This window comes from Triturus cristatus, chromosome 8 (genome assembly GCF_964204655.1).
Source record: "Triturus cristatus chromosome 8, aTriCri1.1, whole genome shotgun sequence".
NCBI classification, from domain to species: domain Eukaryota; kingdom Metazoa; phylum Chordata; class Amphibia; order Caudata; family Salamandridae; genus Triturus; species Triturus cristatus.
The window spans coordinates 472,841,398-472,860,460 of NC_140591.1; the positions used below are offsets into that span (position 1 = coordinate 472,841,398).

The 19,063-nt window shown below is 48.8% G+C and overlaps 1 protein-coding gene across 1 annotated transcript in view; it reads right to left on the reverse strand.

Annotated features, from left to right (window-relative positions):
* The window catches only part of NAA16 (N-alpha-acetyltransferase 16, NatA auxiliary subunit), a 597,575-nt gene that overhangs the window by 475,467 nt on the left and 103,045 nt on the right, over window positions 1-19,063 (reverse strand). Inside the window, exon 4 of the mRNA XM_085621946.1 lies at window positions 10,782-10,939. Coding sequence (XP_085478072.1) covers window positions 10,782-10,939 — 158 coding nt within the window. The remainder of the gene's footprint in view (window positions 1-10,781; window positions 10,940-19,063) is intronic.

A 19,063-nucleotide genomic window follows, 5' to 3' on the forward strand; every position in this document is an offset into this window, starting at 1 on the left:
GGCCCTGCACTGTACCGTATATCATGTACTCAAATCCCAGCACGCCTCTCAAACATGAGGGGCCCTTCAGGAAAGTGTGGCTGCTCATTTTGGAGGTTTCTGCTGTACCAGGTGACAGCTTATTTACAAGCCCCGTCACTTTACATCACATAAAAAGTAACACTTGCGGTTTAAGGGGCTTGTTAATAACCCTGAGTTTTGAAAATAAATGTGCATTTCATGTGACTTGCTCAAAGCAAGGCGTCTGTTCATCGATGGAAGAAGACATGGGTGAAAGTGCTTCTACAATTTACGATATAAACAAATCGTGCCCAGATTTACTATACATTTGCAAAGGCACGTGAGACAAAGTTTTGCTGTAAAACATAACGGGGAAAAAAACTGCAGCAGAGTCCAAGCAGCATGTTTATGTAGCTTTAAACAAGCAGGAAGTGGGATAAGGGAGGGGGTAGGGGAGAGAGGCACGCAGGCTGGAAAATGGTGAGCACTTTCGCGGCCGCTTTGATGTTCTCAGTGGCCGCGCGGCTCACTGAGAACATCAAAGCGGCCGCGAAAGTGATCAGACAGGCTGCCAAATGGTGCGCGCACCCGGCGCACATGTACTGTATTTGGAGGCCTGAAAGCACTGGTTTGCACTTCCAAATCCCCCATTTACTAAAGCTCTCGCCAGAGCAGCGCTAAAGCGCTGGCTCAGGCGAGACCTAAAAAGCGTCAAAATGACCCCCAGGAGGATTATATGCAATACTTAAGAAACCTGGATGAGACCCCTGCTCATTTTGGAGGTAGAAACTACTGGACAAAATCATCCCTAAAACATTTGTCCAGGACAACAATGATGCATGACATTGTAGATCATGCACAATCCAGCAAATTATCAAATCGACTTCAGGAGACACTAAAATTTCTACTTCTAAAGCCGCAAAATGAAGAGGCTTAGTATAAGCAGCTGGCTTCTGTCACCCGTGTCAGGTAAGAGTGACCAAAAGAGAAACATTATTCCTAGAAAAACGCGTGGTTTAACAAAAAAACGTAATGACAATAGAAAACCAAAGTCCACTCTCGGTCAAACAATTTGCTTGATAGAGGATTTCAGAACTTTTTTATATGGTATTTTGTCCTGCCACTACAGAATCCCTGTGCTTCTGTGGCGTTTCTTACACAGTGATAGTAATCCTTACATCACTATGGGGTAATGTTGCCATATTGCCTGTTATTTTCTTTTCAGGTTTCAGCTTCTGTCCTCTGCTTCTGGCAGCACCTTAGTACTTCCCGCTTTTCTGCGCTCCTGCTCCTCCTCATAGCCCCGCCCCTGACCAGCCCCGCCCCCTGACCAGCCCCACTCCCGCCTCCACCTCTACTCCCGCCCCCTCCCCTACATAACGGCGACCGAAGGCACGCCTATGGCAAGCCCGTCTGCGCCCATCTGCGACCAGCGCCAGAAACCCTGGTTCTCCTGGTCCTCACCGCTACGAGTCGGCCAGCCTCCATGCACTCAACACCGGACGCCTCGCCGACTGCGCACAAGCCGCACCCAGGGACAGTTCTCGTGTGGACACTGCCGTAGATCTTTAACCGTCGACAACGCCAACAGCCACCGAAGAACCACCTACGGTACGACCCACTGAAACCCTAACTGCATCCTTCTCAACGTGCGCTCCCTCCACTGACACGCCATAGAAATCTGGGACCTGATCGACACCCCGACGTTGCATTCCTCACAGAAACCTGGACCAATGCCACCTCCGGCCCCGACATCGCCAATGCTATCCCTGATGGTTACAAGATCCAGAGAAAGGACCGCCCACATCGCCCGGGTGGGGGACTCGCCATCGCTCACAAGACCCCCTCCGACTCCACCTCCAGCTCGAGCGACCCACACTCCAACACGGAACACCTTCACTTCCAGATCCAGACGAGCCCCAGGACCACGCTACGCGGTACACTCATCTACAGACCACCAGGACCCCACCCTCAGCCTGCAACCGCCATCGCCGAGCTCGCCGCACCCCACGCCATCACCTCCACTGACTACGTTCTGCTCGGGGACCTGAACTTCCACCTCGAGAACAGCCAGGACCCCAACTCCAGCATTCTCCTCGAGAACCTCGCCAACCTGGGACTGAAACAGCTCGTCAGCACTCCCACCCACAGAGCAGGGCACACCCTCGACCCCATCTTCGCGGAAGGTTCAAACATCAGTTTCAGCCACACCACCCAGCCCTCCTGGACTGACCATCATTGCGTCCACTTCACCTTCAACACCACCACCGTGCCCAAACCCACCCCGCGCCCGCCTCGACGGAACTGGAGTAAGGTCACAGAGGAACACCTGAACTCCACCATCCTCCAAATCCCCCCCAAGGCCACCACCGACACCAACTCCGCAGCCAGGGAATTCCACCACTGGGTCGCCTGCTGCGCCGACAAGCTGGCACCTTTCCGACAGACTGCCAAACAACGTCCGCCCAATGCTGCCTGGTTCACCACCGAACTCCAAGAAGCCAGACGCGCCTGCAGGCGTCTTGAAAAAACCTGGCGGAACCAGAAGACCAGAGAAGCACATAACAACCACAAGATCGCCATGAAGGACTACCGCCAGCGTATAAGGGACACCAAAAGAACTTTCATCAGTGATAAGGTCAAGACTAACTAATCCAACACGAAGGAGCTATTCTACGTCATTCAGCAGTTCACTAACCCCTCCTACACAGCCACCCAGGAAGTCTGCGACAAACTCAGCTCCTACTTCCACCTGAAGATCAAGGCCCTCTACGACAATTTCAGCGAGCCGGCAGAAGACAGCACCACACCGCCCACCACTGCCAAAAAACCGACCATCACCTCCAGGGACACTGCGCCCGTCGAGCTCATCACCTCAACCATGAAGAAGACACACTCAGGAGCCCCAACAGACCCTTGCCCCCCGCACATCTTCCACAGGGCCGCCACTGTCATCGCTCCCGAACTAGGCCATACTATCAACTCCTCACTCACATCCGGCACCTGCCCCGACGACTGGAAACGCGCAGAGGTGAAACCCCTCCTCAAGAAACCAACGACCGACCCTACCGACCTGAAGAACTACTGGCCTATCTCTTTCCTCCCTTTCGCAGCAAAAGTCACCGAAAGACTAGTGAACGCCCAGCTTACCGTCTTCATCGACAAAAACTGCATTCTGGACAACTCCCAGTCCGGCTTCCGCAGCAACCACAGCACAGAGACCGTCCTCCTCGCTGCCACGGACGACATCTGCATGCTGCTCGACCAGGGACACACCACAGCCCTCATCCTCATAGATCTCTCCGCCACCTTTGACACCGTCTCACATCGCACACTAGCCGCCAGGCTCCACAACGCGAGAATACAGGGGTCCGCCCTCGACTGGATACCATCCTTCCTCTCCGGCAGAACCCAGAGGGTCAGACTCCCCCCCCCCCCCCCTCTCCGACCCCACTGACATCGTCTGCGGAGTACGCCAAGGATCTTCACTAAGCCCGTCGCTCTTCAACATCTGCATGGCCCCCCATCGCCGCCCTCGTCAGACAGCATGGGCTCAGCATCGTATCCTATGCTGACGACACCAAACTCCTCCTCTCCCTCACCAACAACCCAGAAATCACCAGACTCAGCTTCCAGGAAGGTATGAGAAACGTGGCAGCCTGCATGAAGGACAGCTGCCTAAAGCTGAACTCCGAGAAGACAGAGGTCCTCATCCTCGGACCCTGCACCTCTGCCTGGAACAACACTTAGTGGCCCTCCGCCCTCGGGAGCCCACCCACCCCTACTGACCACGCTCGGAACCTCGGCATAATCCTCGACTCCTCACTCAACTGCCTCCGCATCCTCCGTAAGACTTTCAAATGGATCTCCCCCCCTCCCCCCCCCCCGACTACAGAAAGACTGTCGAGCCACGCACTCATCACCAGCAGACTCTACTACGGCAACGCCCTCTATGCCGGAATCAACAAAACTCTTCTACGTAAGCTCCAGACCATCCAGAACGCTGCCGCCAGACTCGTCCTAGGGACACCGCGCCACGAACATATGACCCAACACCTGTGAGACCTCCACTGGCTCCCCATCGAGAAGAGGGTCACCTACAAACTCCTCACCCATGCCTACAAATCCCTCAACAACATCGGACCCAAATACCTCAACGACCGAGTAGGTTTCCACGCACCCAAGAGGAACCTCCATTCCGCCGACCTCGCCCTGGCTGAGGTCTCCCGCATCCACAGAAGCAGGACGGGCGGGAGGGCGTTCTCCTACATCGCAGCCAAGACCTGGAACGCCCTCCCTACCAACATCAGACGCTCCCCAACATTGCACACGTTCAGGAAACACCTCAAAACCTGGCTTTTCGACTGATGCAGAGCAACTTCCTCCCCCCCCCCCCCGAACCCCCCTCAGCGCCTTGAGACCCTCGCGGGTGAGTAGCGCGCTCTATAAACCACTGATTGATTAATTGATTGAATGTTAGATGTCAGTCTGGAATACATCTGGTAGGTTTTTTGCATACATTTGTGTGAAATTGCTCTATGTAATTTATTCATGTGTATTATTTTTTGTCTTTGCTTGGAAGCTGATTCTTACTTTCATTATAGAAAATAAAATCAATGCACACATACATTTGTATATTTTGTATTTTTATATTTATTATATATAATGGTGAATCTGTAAATACTTTATATTGGTTTTTCAAATGTTTGTCTTCTTATAGGAAGTTGAAACAGAACTTGCCTTGTGAATGTTGTCCCTCTTGCCTTTTTACGTAGTCTGCCTGTTTCTGTCTTTTAAGGGTGTTTATGGCCAAGATTGTTCTACTCTCTTGAGTGCCAAAACAAATACCTTCTGCTCCCTTATGCCATTCTCCGTTTTTTAGATTGCAGCAAACCCGCCTTCACTCGCCCTCCGGGAAGCCCTTCTTTATTTGCATCATTAAGCTTTCTCCCCCATCTCTTAAATTGAGTAAATCCCCTCTTCTATTTTAACACAGCTTCTGCCACCAAATCTTTGGTCCTGTCTCACCCTTCCACATTGAGGGGGTTCTCCTAATGTTGATTTAAGAGAACCACTGGACAGGAAAAGACTGGTTTATTAATTTCCTCAATGCCTGACAGAAGTCGGCACCATCTAGATGAGTTCTTAAAAAACTCAAGTATGGAAACAAAGATTTGTTTTTAAAGAAGGCATATATTTGGTTTGTCGAATCCGCCTTGTGATTCATATTTTCAACCCGGTCCACAAGCATTTTATATGTTGAATCCATATTGGCTGTGATCTAGACCTTTCCCTTTTCTATCCCTCCACTATTCATTTTGAATCCAAAAAACAGAATAAAATGTCCTCCACTGAAATTAATTTCATATTTTCCTATACTAACTCCCCTCCAACTCCCCTTTACTCACCCCAAACCCCCTCCTATGGCTATAAACTCCAAAACCCCAAAAAAACAATTCTAGACCCTTTCCGCTTTTGTCCCTCCACTACTCCTTTTCAATCCAAACAACAGACTAACATGTCCATCGCATATTTCCCTATACTAATTACCATTAATCCGGTTTGGGTTCCACAGTAGCGTGCTACTCATCAAAAAAACGCTTTAAACACCTTATCAGGGGTAGCAAGCACTATATAAATGCAAACCTTTTCCCTCTTCTATCCCTCCACTATCCTTCTCAATCCAAATAACAGACTAGAATATCCACCACTCAAATTACTTTCATATTTCACTATACTAATTCACCACTAATCCTTTATGAGTAGAGGAGGAGCGTGCTACTTGCCGAAAAAGCGCTTTGATGCCTCGTCAGAGGTAGTAAGCGATATATAAATGCAATTACAATACAATACAGTACAGGCCTGACAGTGTTGGTTTAGTAGCACATCAACCCGATTTTAAACAACCCAAACTTGAACCACAAGGTGTAAGTAAAGGGTTCTCTACTCTCCTAATGAAAAGTACCAATGCTAGAGAACTGGAGTCTCTGTCCTCTCATGGAGGGCTTAAATTCATCATCCCCCCCCCCCCAAACTTCCACGGATGCCTTGTTAGCCATGTAAATCCAGGCTGTTGTTGGGTAAAATGAGAAAACTGTGTTGAGGTTTTCAACAAATCTCTGCCTCAGTAAATTTTTGTTATTCTACGCAAACTATGGCCAGGAATTAGGTTTTCTAAACCCTCTTGCGAAAGTGCAGTTGTCACATTGAATTAACGGAGATTAATCTTGCTAGTAAATACATACATGGGAATTCTTGATACACTATCGAACTGCAATAAAATAAAATGTTATAAGTACATGTGCAAATGCCCCCAATGCAATATACTTTTGCAAATGAGAAATGTGCACTTGAAACAAATAAACATGTGAAATATATAAAATAAAAAGGGGGATAAACAGGCAGAAAAATACAAAGATTAAGTCAGCAGACCTTGTTTGTGTCGATATCGTCCCATGACCCTGCTTCTTGACCCAAGACATGGTTGCCAGGTTGGCAAGTTGGGGAAATGTGCTGGAGGGAGTTGGGGAGGGGTGGGAAACCAGATGAGGTAAGCTGTTGCTACAAGTGGGACACATTCATTACATATGCTGGAATAGACGGTGGGGCCCGCCGTTGAAAGGCCAGATTTTACCATGTAATGTTGATGCCGGGCCCAGGTGAGCAAGGTGACGGAAGGTACTCCATACTGTTGTGGAATGTAAATGGACTCTGTAACAAGGTCAAGAGAGGGCTGTCGCTAGGTATAATAAAAGACACAAACCTGATGTGGTCATTCTGCAGGAGATTCATTTACGAGGCTCTCACTGCAGTTTCCTGTGAAGAGGGGCATATACAACATTAGTGCATGCACGTTTCACCACAGGATCCCACGGAGGAGTCATCCTAGTCAGGAAAACACCCCCATTCCGCAAAGAGAAAATATGGGCTGACTCAAATGGGACCCACGTGGCAGCAAAGGAACTCTGGAGACGGAGGGATGTTACCCTGGTCAATGTGTATTCTACCCTGAGACTCCAAAAGTTTTCCCTTGATGCAGTGGCAGGGGTACTGTTGGAGGCCAGCTCCTACGTTCACCATATTTGGGGCATTTTTAACAACATTATGGATCCGACCCTAGACCGCACTAGCCGATAAGGGGACCTCAGAAGGAGACAGTTCTGGCAGGTTTTGCAGAAAGGATGGGGCTCTCGGACCTTTGGTGCTGACATCACCCCACTGATCTATGTACTTCTAGTATTAGGGAACTCACAGGGTGTTCTCCAGAATGGTCTATATCTTCGCACCAGCTGGCGAAGTGAGATGGTTAGAAAGAGCTGAATACTTGGCCGGGTCTGTCACACCACTACCCGCTTTGGTTGACGTTTGGGGCCCAGATGAGTAGGGGAGACGCAGACCTGGAGATTGAACGCCTGGGAACTGACAAATGAAATGGTGGCCAGGGAAATCAGAGTACACACAGAACTGTATTTTAATGAGAACAAATACTATGCAACATCCGCTCTGGGAGGCTTATAAAGTAGTACTCGGAGACTGGGCACAGTATATCATATCCCACAGAAAGAAAAAGGAGGTGCAGGACTTGGAGAAACTGGAACAGACACTTGGAGTCGGAGGGCAGATCTGGAGCACACTCGGATCCTTCCATACTGCGCAAGATTGCGATAATCCGCAGGAAATATCAGACACTGGCACATCAAGAAGCCAGAGCTATGATCTTATCCACGCAAAATCATCTATACAATACTGGGGATAAAGCAGGGCAACTGTTTGCTTGGCTAAGTAGAAAGGAAGGTAGCAGAGGTCAGGTGGGTGACAGATCATAGGAGAAGATGGGATTTCCTGTCTCAGGAAATTGTTAATGAGTTTGCAAGATACTACGCTGCCTTTACAAGGCTCAGCCATTAGCTGACACCACTCAAACAGAAAATTACCTGTGAGAGGTATCAATCCCAACCCTGTCGGGGGAAGAACGACAGGCCCTAGAAGAGGATGTGGGCTTATCAGAGGTACTGGCTGCCACTGGAACTTAAAAACGGGAAAATTCACAGGCCATACTGGCACACGAGCGGAACATTTTGTTTTTTAAACTTAAACGCTAGACGTTTACGCCCATATTTGCTCAGGGTGTTCAGTGAAGCTAAGAAGATGGGTGCCCTCCCGCTAGACCTCAGCAGCGCCACCATAGCAGTAATTCACGAACCAGGCAAGCCGGCAACGCAATGCAGTTTCTACTGTACATCTCCCTCCTGAACATTGAAATGTTAAAAGTGATTAGTAACTTAATGCACCTGAACCAAACAGGCTTCATGCAAAAAGATCGACCAGGGTCAACCTCCGCCGACTCAAAAAACTGTCTCGAGGTGGTCCAAAACAGGAAAGATCCTCACATAATCCTGTCATTAGATACTGAAAAGGAATTTGCCCTTCCTAAATCAGGTCTTGGTGAAGTTCGGGTTTGGTCCCAAATGTATTGCCTGGATCGATTGTTACAAAAACCTGGTTGCAAGAGTTAGAGTAAATGGTGAGCTATCCACTTAATCCGCCACTGAGAGGGGCACGAGAGAGGAGCCCCTTAGCACCCCTTTTATTTGCTCTTGTGCTGAAACCCATAGCCAGCATAATTATAACACAACTGGACCTATCTGGATTTAGCACGGAGGAGGGGAGGGGGGGGGGGGGGATTGGCGGTATCGAGTAACGAATGGATGTCATTGTACGCTGATGATTACCATCTATATGTCACCAAGCCGACTGAGACATTACCTGTTATATTCCAGATATTTGAAAACTATAGCCCTCATGTAGGCTACCACATCAATAGGGACAAGACTAGCCTCTACCAGGCAGGAAGCCCCTTTACGGAGAGAGACTGTTCTGGGCTGTTGGGAACAGACAAGCACGGATTTAACTATCTGGGTGTCTACGTCACCTCCAAAAAATAAGCTTGCCTAGACCATAATATTCGGAGGGTAATTGCAGATTTCCACAGGGACGTTGAAAGGTGCAGGACGCTGCTAGGACAGGCGACTATGTATAAAATGTTTATACTCCTGAAACTCCTGTACCTTCTCTAACAATGAAGTCCGACAGCGGTTATAGAATGGGAGGTCACCATAAAGTGGCACTGGGGACACTGCAGAGGATTCAAGATAATGGGGGCATTTCCCTCCCCAGCGTCCAGACATACTATTGGGCAGCTCACTTAATAGGAGTTAATGACTATGGGTATATGCCCGGAGATCACCCAACATATGTGCTGGGGAGGACCCAGTTCCAGACCCACTCATACCTGCATTACTTATACAAGGGAAATGGTCGAAGAACCTACTGACAGCGACCCAGGTGACCATCAACGCATGGAAAGTGGTGGAGAGGATGACAAAGTGGGACAAAAGGTTGACCCAGGAGACCTCCCCATGGGTGAGGTCACGTTTGAAGGAATTTGGGAAACTGAAGGGTTTTGGGCAGTGGGATACAATCGGAATCTCCAAGCTGGGTGAACTCAGAGGAAGGTGTACTGATCCCCTTTAGTTCCCTACAACGGGAATATGCGCTACATAAAACCCAATATTTTAAATATTTACAATTACGACATACCTGGCAGGCAGAGGAGATAGTAGTAGATGACCTTCCAGAGTATGTACCACTGGAAGGAAGGCTCCTCCAAGATGAGATAGCTGGGAAAGCGATCTCATGGATGTACAGGACTATCCTAAACAACGTCCCAGATACCTTAATTAAATTAAAGGTGACATGGAAGGGCGAGGTGGGAGGCAGCCCTGAAGCACACAAAGGAGGTGGCAATCAAGTCCCGCCTACCACGTATCCAGTTTAAGGTCTACACAGGGTATACTATGACAGGGCCAGTCTACACAGATTTGGTAGGGCAAAGACACCGAACTGTAAGATGTGGAAACAAGATTGGGTCATTTATGCACATGATGTGGTCCTGCTCCGTGATAAGCTCATATTGGATTACTGTAGTTGAGGAACTTAGTAAAATATTGGGCATGAGCCTGCCAATAGACTCCAAATTCATCCTACTGGGGATATCGAAGGAAGTAGACGTACCCAGAAGTAAACTTCTCTTTAGTTATCTAGGCCTTGTTGGTGGCAAAGCAAGACAGGGCCAGTCACTGGGGAGCCAACCAGGGAATGGAAAGTAGGAATGGGCTTCTATATGGTGGCTGAAAGGGTGTTCTATTACGCAAGAGGATGCCCCAAGACGTTCCGTAAAGTGTGGGGTCCCTGGCTAAGTATTATGACACAGGAGAGGAGATGGGCTAGACTTTCCTGCACACATGATTTCACTGATCAGTGTAAGAAGTACAGTCTTCAAAACATTGTTCTACTTGTAATGTGTAAAAACATCTGATTTCAGTAGAGAGGAGCATTATAAAAACATTAAATAAATTAATCTATCAGGTATTATTTTTTACAGTATCTGGAAGTGTATATTTTCACATACCCTTTGCTATTGTTTGGACAGCTTAGCCTCCAGTTCGTGGACACCAACTAAAAACTTGGGAGGTTTAGCTCTCTAGTTGAAGTGATGAGCAATAAACCAAACCACAAAAATCAAATCAATTGTTTGGGAATACCGTTTTTGTAATCTGTCGTAATACAGCACAGAATGAACAAACCATGAGAACCCATTTTAGCAAATAATTTGCAAGTAAACTTGTGGAAACTACATAAAAAGATTTTTACGGCATGGGTGTTTGTGAGTTCAGCTAACACAGCACCCAGGTTCCCACAATCATAGTAAGTGTACTTACTCTGTATCCCTCAAGATCTCGCATTTGGATTTGCAGCAAGGATAGATCTCGCAGAATCTGAAGATTGTCTTTATCTAATTTAAGGGCATTTCTGTAACACTTGATTGCTTCATCGTATTTCTTATCGGAGCGCTGCAAAAGACCATAAACATGCCAACCTATTGCAAGTTAAGGAAACATGTTACCAATTTAGGGGTACAAAAATAAACACACATTACCATGGAGCAGGGGTCTCCAACTTTTCTGTAGTGAGAGCTACTTCAGATCAATGAAAATTATTGTGAGCTACTGATGGCTAAGCAACTTAGACATTGTTACCAGTCCACCCCCCAACCCCCGCCCAGCTTCATTGACTTTAAGCCTATGTCCACAGCGCAAGATACTATGGTTTGAACAAAATACTTTGAGTAAGAGCACTATGACAGGGCTGCCATGTGTGTCAGGGAGAGAGTGGTCTTTGGGATGTATGAACATGTGTACTTCTGAATGCGATACATATGTATGGGTGAAAGAGCCTGTGTCGTCTGTACTTGTGGCACAGGATCCACCTTTATTCAGTTAAAAATATGGCACAGTGCCTACTGGCCAATGGGAGCAATAGACTTGCTTTTTGTAAATGCAACACTTTGAAATGGGAGAAAATTAAAATGAATAATTAACTTAATGATTAAGGTAACTTTTCATTTTAATTTTCTCCTATTTAAAAACATTCAGAAATATTTTGTTTTCATGCTCCAATATGAAGTTGACAAGGACTTTTATTTAAGAGTTAAATACCTCCGTGCTTCAGTTCTTCACCTCTGTGCCCCAGCCTGGGTCATAAATCTGACTGAGCACAGCGCATTCTCAGGCCCTTCTACCTGCAGCCTGATGATAAGAATGTAAAATAAATATAGACTTTTCTTAACATCAAAACAGAAAGCGTGGCCTTGTGCTCATTTCAAAATGAACTCAAGGCTGCAAGCTACTCTGATGGTGTCTGCGAGCTACTAGTAGCTCGCGATCGACTGATTGGAGGCACGAGCAATAGAGAGTGCTTTTCACACCATATATCCAATAAAGAAGTGTTGCACAATTACAAAGAGAACACACAAATGTTTACATTATTTCAGAAAACTAGTTTCCATGGACAACCTATTATGTATCTATCTACAATGTAAAACATGTGGAGCATTTCTATTCTTCTGCAGATGTTTAGAATGGGAGAATTCATCAAAAGAATCGGATGCTTTGATGGCTCTTGAAGAATTTTGCCACAGAAAAAGTTCTTCTGCCGACATATTCACCAATATCACCAGTGGCACTCATTGCACAGCATTTAAAATCATTAACGGGCCAAAAGAGAGAGACTGTAATATACAAAGTAGAACACAATTATCTAATTTCAAAATTCTGTCATGATAAGGCATGACTGCACTAGTCATGCCTGCCTTAGATGTTGGTGGGGTAGGGTGGCTCAATTGCGATGGTGGGCATACACCGAGATAAAAGAATTGAACATTATTAGGACAGTCCCACATATACAAGTTATTAATCTTGTTGTTTATCCCAAAGGTGCTTTTTTTCATTATCAGCCAAATAATGTAGTATAAAAAACAAAAGATATGAAAGTTGGTTTAGTTTGTGTCCATAAGACCGTATGACAGTTAAGAGAGAACGATATCCATGTCAACAGAGACTTTGAAAATGCCGTCAGAGTGGTAGCCACTTGAGCGGGAGAAGGGGAAAGCTCAGTGTCAGGTCTCTCAATCCAAAGAACGAAAGGTCCTGCGTGTCTTGAGAGAGGAAGAAAAGAGCATGCAGAGGCAAGGCAGGACGTTATGGAGAGGTGTAGTTAGTGGTCAGTAAGAGTCCCAAGGAAGATAAAGTAAGATGCTGGACAATGGGATCAGCAATCTCTCCTCTACCCCCGTTCTTCTTTAGGAAAATAATGGTGAACGGGTTGGAAGGAAGGTTGAAAACGCAAACATCAAGCATAGCTGCATAAGTAGGAGAGACTACAAGGAGTAAGTCTCAAGACCAATCTCTAACAATGAGAGCTTGAGAAAGAAATGTGGAAACTGAGCCCAGGCATCAGAAAGTGTGGTCTGAGGTGTGCCCGAGGGCCACATTGATGCCAGCAGGGTGGAGGTCAGGGGAGAGGTGTATTAAGTTGGGCGTACGTGGAATGAAGCATGTACATGGTGTGGACTGTAAAAAGTTGTGTTTTGAGGGTTTCATTCCATACTGCCCACAAAAGTTTGCCAATAGTGTCTAGAAGAGACACAGAATTGACAATACTGTGTTATGCTGTATTTTAGTCGCTATCTACCTATCACTCCAGGGGTAAGCCTTCTGCTATCACTACCTTTAGCTAATCAAGTTTAGCTTGAGTGAGAAACTTGCTGCGGGACTTTGTGTCCCAATAATCACTGGGGCTCTGGAGGTAGCCCTGGAGAGCACGCACACCTGCTGAAGGCTTGGTCATCATCTAGTGCTATAAAGCGCCCTGACTGCCTGGGTCAAGTGAGTAGGGGGGGCATCCCGAGCCAGGAAGAGACAGGACACAGCCATCCCCCCCCATGGCTCTGTGTGGGGGGGGGGATTTGCAAGACTAGTGAAAGCTCCCTATACTATTTGGGGCCACTGAAGAGTATTGCACTTTCCTCCTCCTTCATGTAGGGCGTGCTTGAGTCCGGTGTACTAGGTCCCCCGTGGTCAGCTGGGTGGGGGGGCCTGGTGAGCAGCATGCAAGTCGGCTGTTTGATCTAGTCTGTTCACCACACCCTACCACAGTGGTCATTGATTTTGCCCTGTGTCAAGACTTTTCAATCCATTGAGCTGCATGGAGGTGGGACCCCTTGTTAATAGCCTGGATGATCGTTAGCCAAGGCCCTGCAAGCCAGCTTGTTTATTTGGTAGACTGCAATGGGACGCACCTTCTGACACATTGTATCCAGCCATATATATTTGGAGATCTTCACCAGGTGGGTTGCACTCCTTGAAATGAGTCACGGAAGAACTGTTTTCATTCCTTGTCACCTATTACTGTGTGAATCACCTTGCACTGGTGTTGTTATATTCTGCAGGCATTTATAGCCTGGGACGAGAAAAGTGGAAGCACATAATGTTATGCCTGTGAAGCAGCAGTAACCACGACCCCAGTCATTATTTGTTTACATCAATGGCCCCTCAGGTATTATCCAAGAGACCCCCAGCTGGGAGGGAAGTGGGCTGATCGCCATTGAATTCCCATGCCAGACATCAGGAGGTATGTGGATTGAGAGACGACTCACAGGTACCTTCTAATATTCCCCCAAGCGCCATCCCCTGCGATGTTACCATCAAACATTATCCAGCGTGTATGCCATATGTTCTGGTTCTGGCCTTAAAACACCTCCAATCAAAATCCTACGAGCAAGTCGTAGCAAGTTCGTAGGGGGGTTCCCTAACCTCGTTAGCCAACAGTTGTTTAAGGAGATCATAATGATCAGAAGAGTAGGTTGGATTGGGAATACTCCAGACTCACAAAGGGGGCAGTATTGTTGAGGTCAAAAGGTGTAGGACAGCCTATAGTGTTGCGCTCAGGGACAGGAAGCATCAGCTAAAGAATGAATTGTGGGAATCCCTAGTGACACAGAGTAACCTGAAAACCAGTACTATGTTTTGAAGGGTTTTAAATAATAATTTTTTTTTTTTAGAAGATCAGCTTTCTGATCAGGCCACCATAGTGACTGCTCAGGCCTGGGTGGGTCATTCATCAACCCTTTATGCCCAGAGTTCTCAGCCCAGTCCACTCAAAAGGCTGATAGGCTTACAATTAACTGGGAAGAAGTGAAACATACAAGTTTATCCTTACCCCTGGGCAAGGCACCGAGAGCGAACTGGGTCCCAGGAGAGTTGGTTAAGTCTGTAGTGGACCTGCGGGCACCTGTCATCACCCTTCACATAAATGCAGCTAAACGCTGACCCCTACCAGAAGCCTGGCACCAGGCTGTGCCAGTGTATACAAAAAGGAGACAGAACTGACCCTGCCGGTTAAAGGCCAATCTCTCTAATGTATGTGAAAGTTAAAATCAGAAAGACTTCATGGAGAGACAGGCTACCTGGGCCAATGAGAACAATATTATGTCTGCAATATGGGCTTAGGCCCAGAAAGGGCACAGTGGATCCGAATTTTAATTTATACCTTTTGATCTCCAAATATACAAAGGCTCACAGGGGTTCGGTACATTTAGCTTTTATGGACCTCGTCTCCGCCTTTGATAAAGTTAATAGAGATAAGCTTTGGGGTGAGCTGGGGTCCATGGGGGTCGAATCGCCTCTTGTCACTTTTTGGAGAGATCTCCATAATGGCCTGATAGGTGTGGAACTGATGGGGAATGTATCCAGCACTTTAATTTAAAAAGAGGTGTTCGACAAGGCTGTACCCTCGCAACATTTTTATTTATTATACAGATTAATCGTTAGGAGGGGTGTTTTCTAACTGTGGCCTTGATGTTCCCAGAGTAGGTGGTAGACCGGTACCTGTGCTTTTATATGACAATGATGCGGTTATAATTGCTCACACAGCCAGAGGCGTGCACCGTCTTTTAGATGTATTTATTGCTTTTATGGACAGTTGCACAAGTTACTTACCTTCGGTAATGATATATCTGTAAGAAACATTAGTTAGTTAGATTCCTTACTTTAGAATATCCCCAGCCTGGATCAGGAAAGATTTTTCGTCAGCAGTACCCTTGCGCGTCGGTAGGCGTTGTCTGCGGCTCCGTGTCCGTCATCGGCGTCGTGATCGCCGGGATGACGTCGGAGTACTTAAGACGCCGCCCTCGCGCGCTGACGTCAGTTCTGTACATAGCTTTCCGCGCCAGGAACGCAGAGCCATGCAATAAACCGACACTGGTGCCATGAAACTTGGGCCCTGAAAGGGATGACCTTAACCCTAGATATTGGTTCGCAGAACGGGGAGGATGGGTGGGGCGGTAAGGAATCTAACTAACTAATGTTTCTTACAGCTATATCGTTACCGAAGGTAAGTAACTTGTGCATCTGAAAGAAACACGTTAGTTAGATTCCTTACCTTAGAATAGATACCCCAGCAATACCAACCCCGGTGGTGGGTCTGCAAACCAAGATCACACTAGGAAGTCCTGGAGAACCGAACGGCCAAAGAAGCCGTCTCTCCGGACTTGGCTGTCCAGGCAGTAATGCTTGGCAAATGTGTGAAGCGAGGCCCACGTTGCTGCCTGACAAATGTCCTGCAGATGGACTCCCTGTCCCAAGGCAGTAGTAGCCGCTGTGGCCCGAGTGGAATGCGCCTTCAGCCCCACAGGAGGATCCTTCTTAGCCAAGGAATAACAGACCTTAATGCACAAAACGACCCACCGAAAGATGGTTCGCTTGTGCACTGCCTGCCCCTTCTTAGCGCCGACATAGCCAACTAAGAGTTGGCGTCCACCCGGAACTGTTTTGTGCGATCCAGATAAAAGGAGAGCGCACGTTTTGGGTCCAGACGGTGCAGCCTCGCTTCCTCTGTCGAGGGATGCGGAGGCGGAAAGAAGGTGGGTATGGTAATGGACTGCCCAATGTGAAAGGCAGTAACCACCTTAGAAAGAAAAGAAGGGCGAGTCCTCATAAAAACCTTGTCCGGATGGAGAGAGAGGAAAGGAGGCTTATAAGAAAGAGCCTGGAGCTCACTCACTCTTCTGGCAGAGGTGATGGCAACCAGGAAAGCAGTCTTGAGAGTCAGAAGACGAAGAGGACAGTTATGAAGTGGCTCAAAGGGAGCGCACATCAGAAAAGTTAACACCAGATTCAAGTCCCACTGAGGCATTACAAAGGGAACAGGAGGAAACATGTGAGTAATGCCTTTCAAGAATCTATTTACAACAGGGGACTTGAAAAGAGAAGGCTGATCAGGAAGCCTCAAGAAGGCTGAAACAGCTGAAAGATATCCCTTGATGGTACCCAGAGCAGAGCCCTGCTGGGCCAGGGAAAGAAGAAAGGGGAGAGACTCAGAAAGAGGCGAAAGGTTATCCACAGCCTTTGCTGTGCACCATGCCACAAATGTGTTCCACCTGCAGGCGTATACAGTTTTAGTGGAGGGACGCCTGGCTGCCAGAATGACATCACAGACTTCAGGAGGCAAGTCAAATGTCATCAACTGCCGCCGCTCAATCTCCACGCATGGAGGTGGAGGCTGGACAGGTTCGGTGGAGGACCGTCCCCTGCTGCTGCGACAGAAGGTTCTCCTGAAGAGGCAGTCGAATCGGGGGATCGACTGACAGACTGAGTAGCTCGGGATACCAGTATCTTCGTGCCCAATCCGGAGCCACAAGGATGACTTGGGCCCGGTCGCGCCTGATCTTCTTCTTCAGCACTCTGGGCAGAAGTGGTATAGGCGGAAAGGAGTAAACAGACAGCAACTACACTCGCGACGAAATACGTCTCAGAGCGAGTGCCGCCTTGGAAATTCCAACGCGCAGAACTGATGACATTGCGCGTTCTCTTCGGTGGCGAATAGATCTAACCAAGGCTCTCCCCACTGCCGAAAGAGGCCTTGCGCCACGTCCGAGTTCAGACGCCACTCGTGATCCATCATGCACCGGCGGCTGAGTTCGTCCGCCGTGGCGTTCAGAGAGCCCGCTAGGTGTTGAACCACCAGGGTGATGCCCTGATGTTCCAGCCATGTCCAGAGGGGCAGAGCTTCCTGACAAAGGGTCCACGACCCCACCCCGCCCTGTTTGTTGCAATACCACATGGCGGTGTTGTCCGTGAACACCTGCACTGCACTTCCCCGGTCAGAGGGAAGGAATGCCTTCAGTGCAAGCCGGATCGCCCGCAGCTCTAATAGGTTGATATGGAGCCAGGACACCGCCGGAGACCAGAGGCCTCTGATCTTCGCCTCTCCCATGTGGCCTCCCCATCCCAGGAGGGACGCATCAGTCACCACTACGTGCTCCGGTTGGGGTAGGGATAAGGATCTGCCGCCGACCCAATCGCGGTCCGCGAGCCACCACTCCAACTGTCTTGCAGTGCCCTCCGAGATCAGGACGTGGTCGGACAGGTTGCCCTGATGTTGAGCCCACTGGAACATCAGGTCCCACCGCAGAGCCCGCATCCGCCACCTGGCGTGATGTACCAGCAGAATGCAGGAGGCCATCAGACCCAGCAGCCGTAGGGCCATACTGACAGAAACTCGGGACAAAGGCTGAAAGATCGGAATCAGAGCCTGAATATCCCGAACCCGCTGTTCGGGAGGATAGACCCGAAACTGCGCCGAGTCCAGAACCGCTCCGATGAAGAGGAGCTTCTGGGAGGAACTCCGATGTGACTTCGGCACGTTGATGGAGAACCCCAGCGAATGCAGGAGGTCGGCCGTAGTTGGGGAGGTGGGAGACGACTGTTCGGGGCGAGCCTGCCTTCAACAACCAGTCGTCGAGATAGGGGGAAGACTGGAACCCCTAATCTGCGCAGATGAGCTGCGACCACCGCAATCACTTTCATGAACACCCGAGGGGCACTGGTGAGGCCGAAGGGGAGCACGGTAAACTGAAAGTGCTCGTGGCCTACCATGAACCGCAGGTAACGCCGGTGGGCCGGCAGGACGGAGATGTGGAAATAAGCGTCCTGCAAGTCCAACGCTACCATCCATTCTACAGGGTCTAGGGCAGCCAGAACCTGAGCTAATGTCAGCATCTTGAAGTTCTCCTTCCGGAGGAAGGCGTTGACGCTCCTGAGGTCTAATATAGGGCGTAGGCCCCCTTTGCCCTTCTTGGGAACCAGAAAATAGTGGGAGTAACAACCCCGTCCTACTTCTGGGCCAGGAACGCGCATGATGGCCCCCTTGGCCAAGAGGGCTGTACCTTCCTCCCGCAGAAGTTGCAAGTGATCCCCCGACATGCGGCGGTACTGCGGTGGCATGGCTGGAGGGGTCGCCTCGAAGGGGAGGGAGTAGCCCCTTCAGACGATTTGCAGCACCCACCTGCACCCACCTGTCCGAAGTGATGGTACGCCAGTGGAGCAGGTGATGGCGAACTCTGCCTCCCACTGGCGTGGAATGGGCCTGAAAGCTCGGACTAGGAAGGCTTTGAGGCAGATGCTGTGGGAGCAGATGTGGACTGACCAGCTCTCTGTCTCCCTGATCCGCCACGGCGGAATCCACGTCCGCGACCGCGTTGAGGCTGGTTCTGCGGCCTGTGGCTGGACGAATGTGCGGGGGCGCCCCTTCCTTGGCCACGAAAGGGGCAAAAAGCAGAAGGTTGACAGGCCCAAGGACTTGGCCGTAGCCCTAGAGTCCTTAA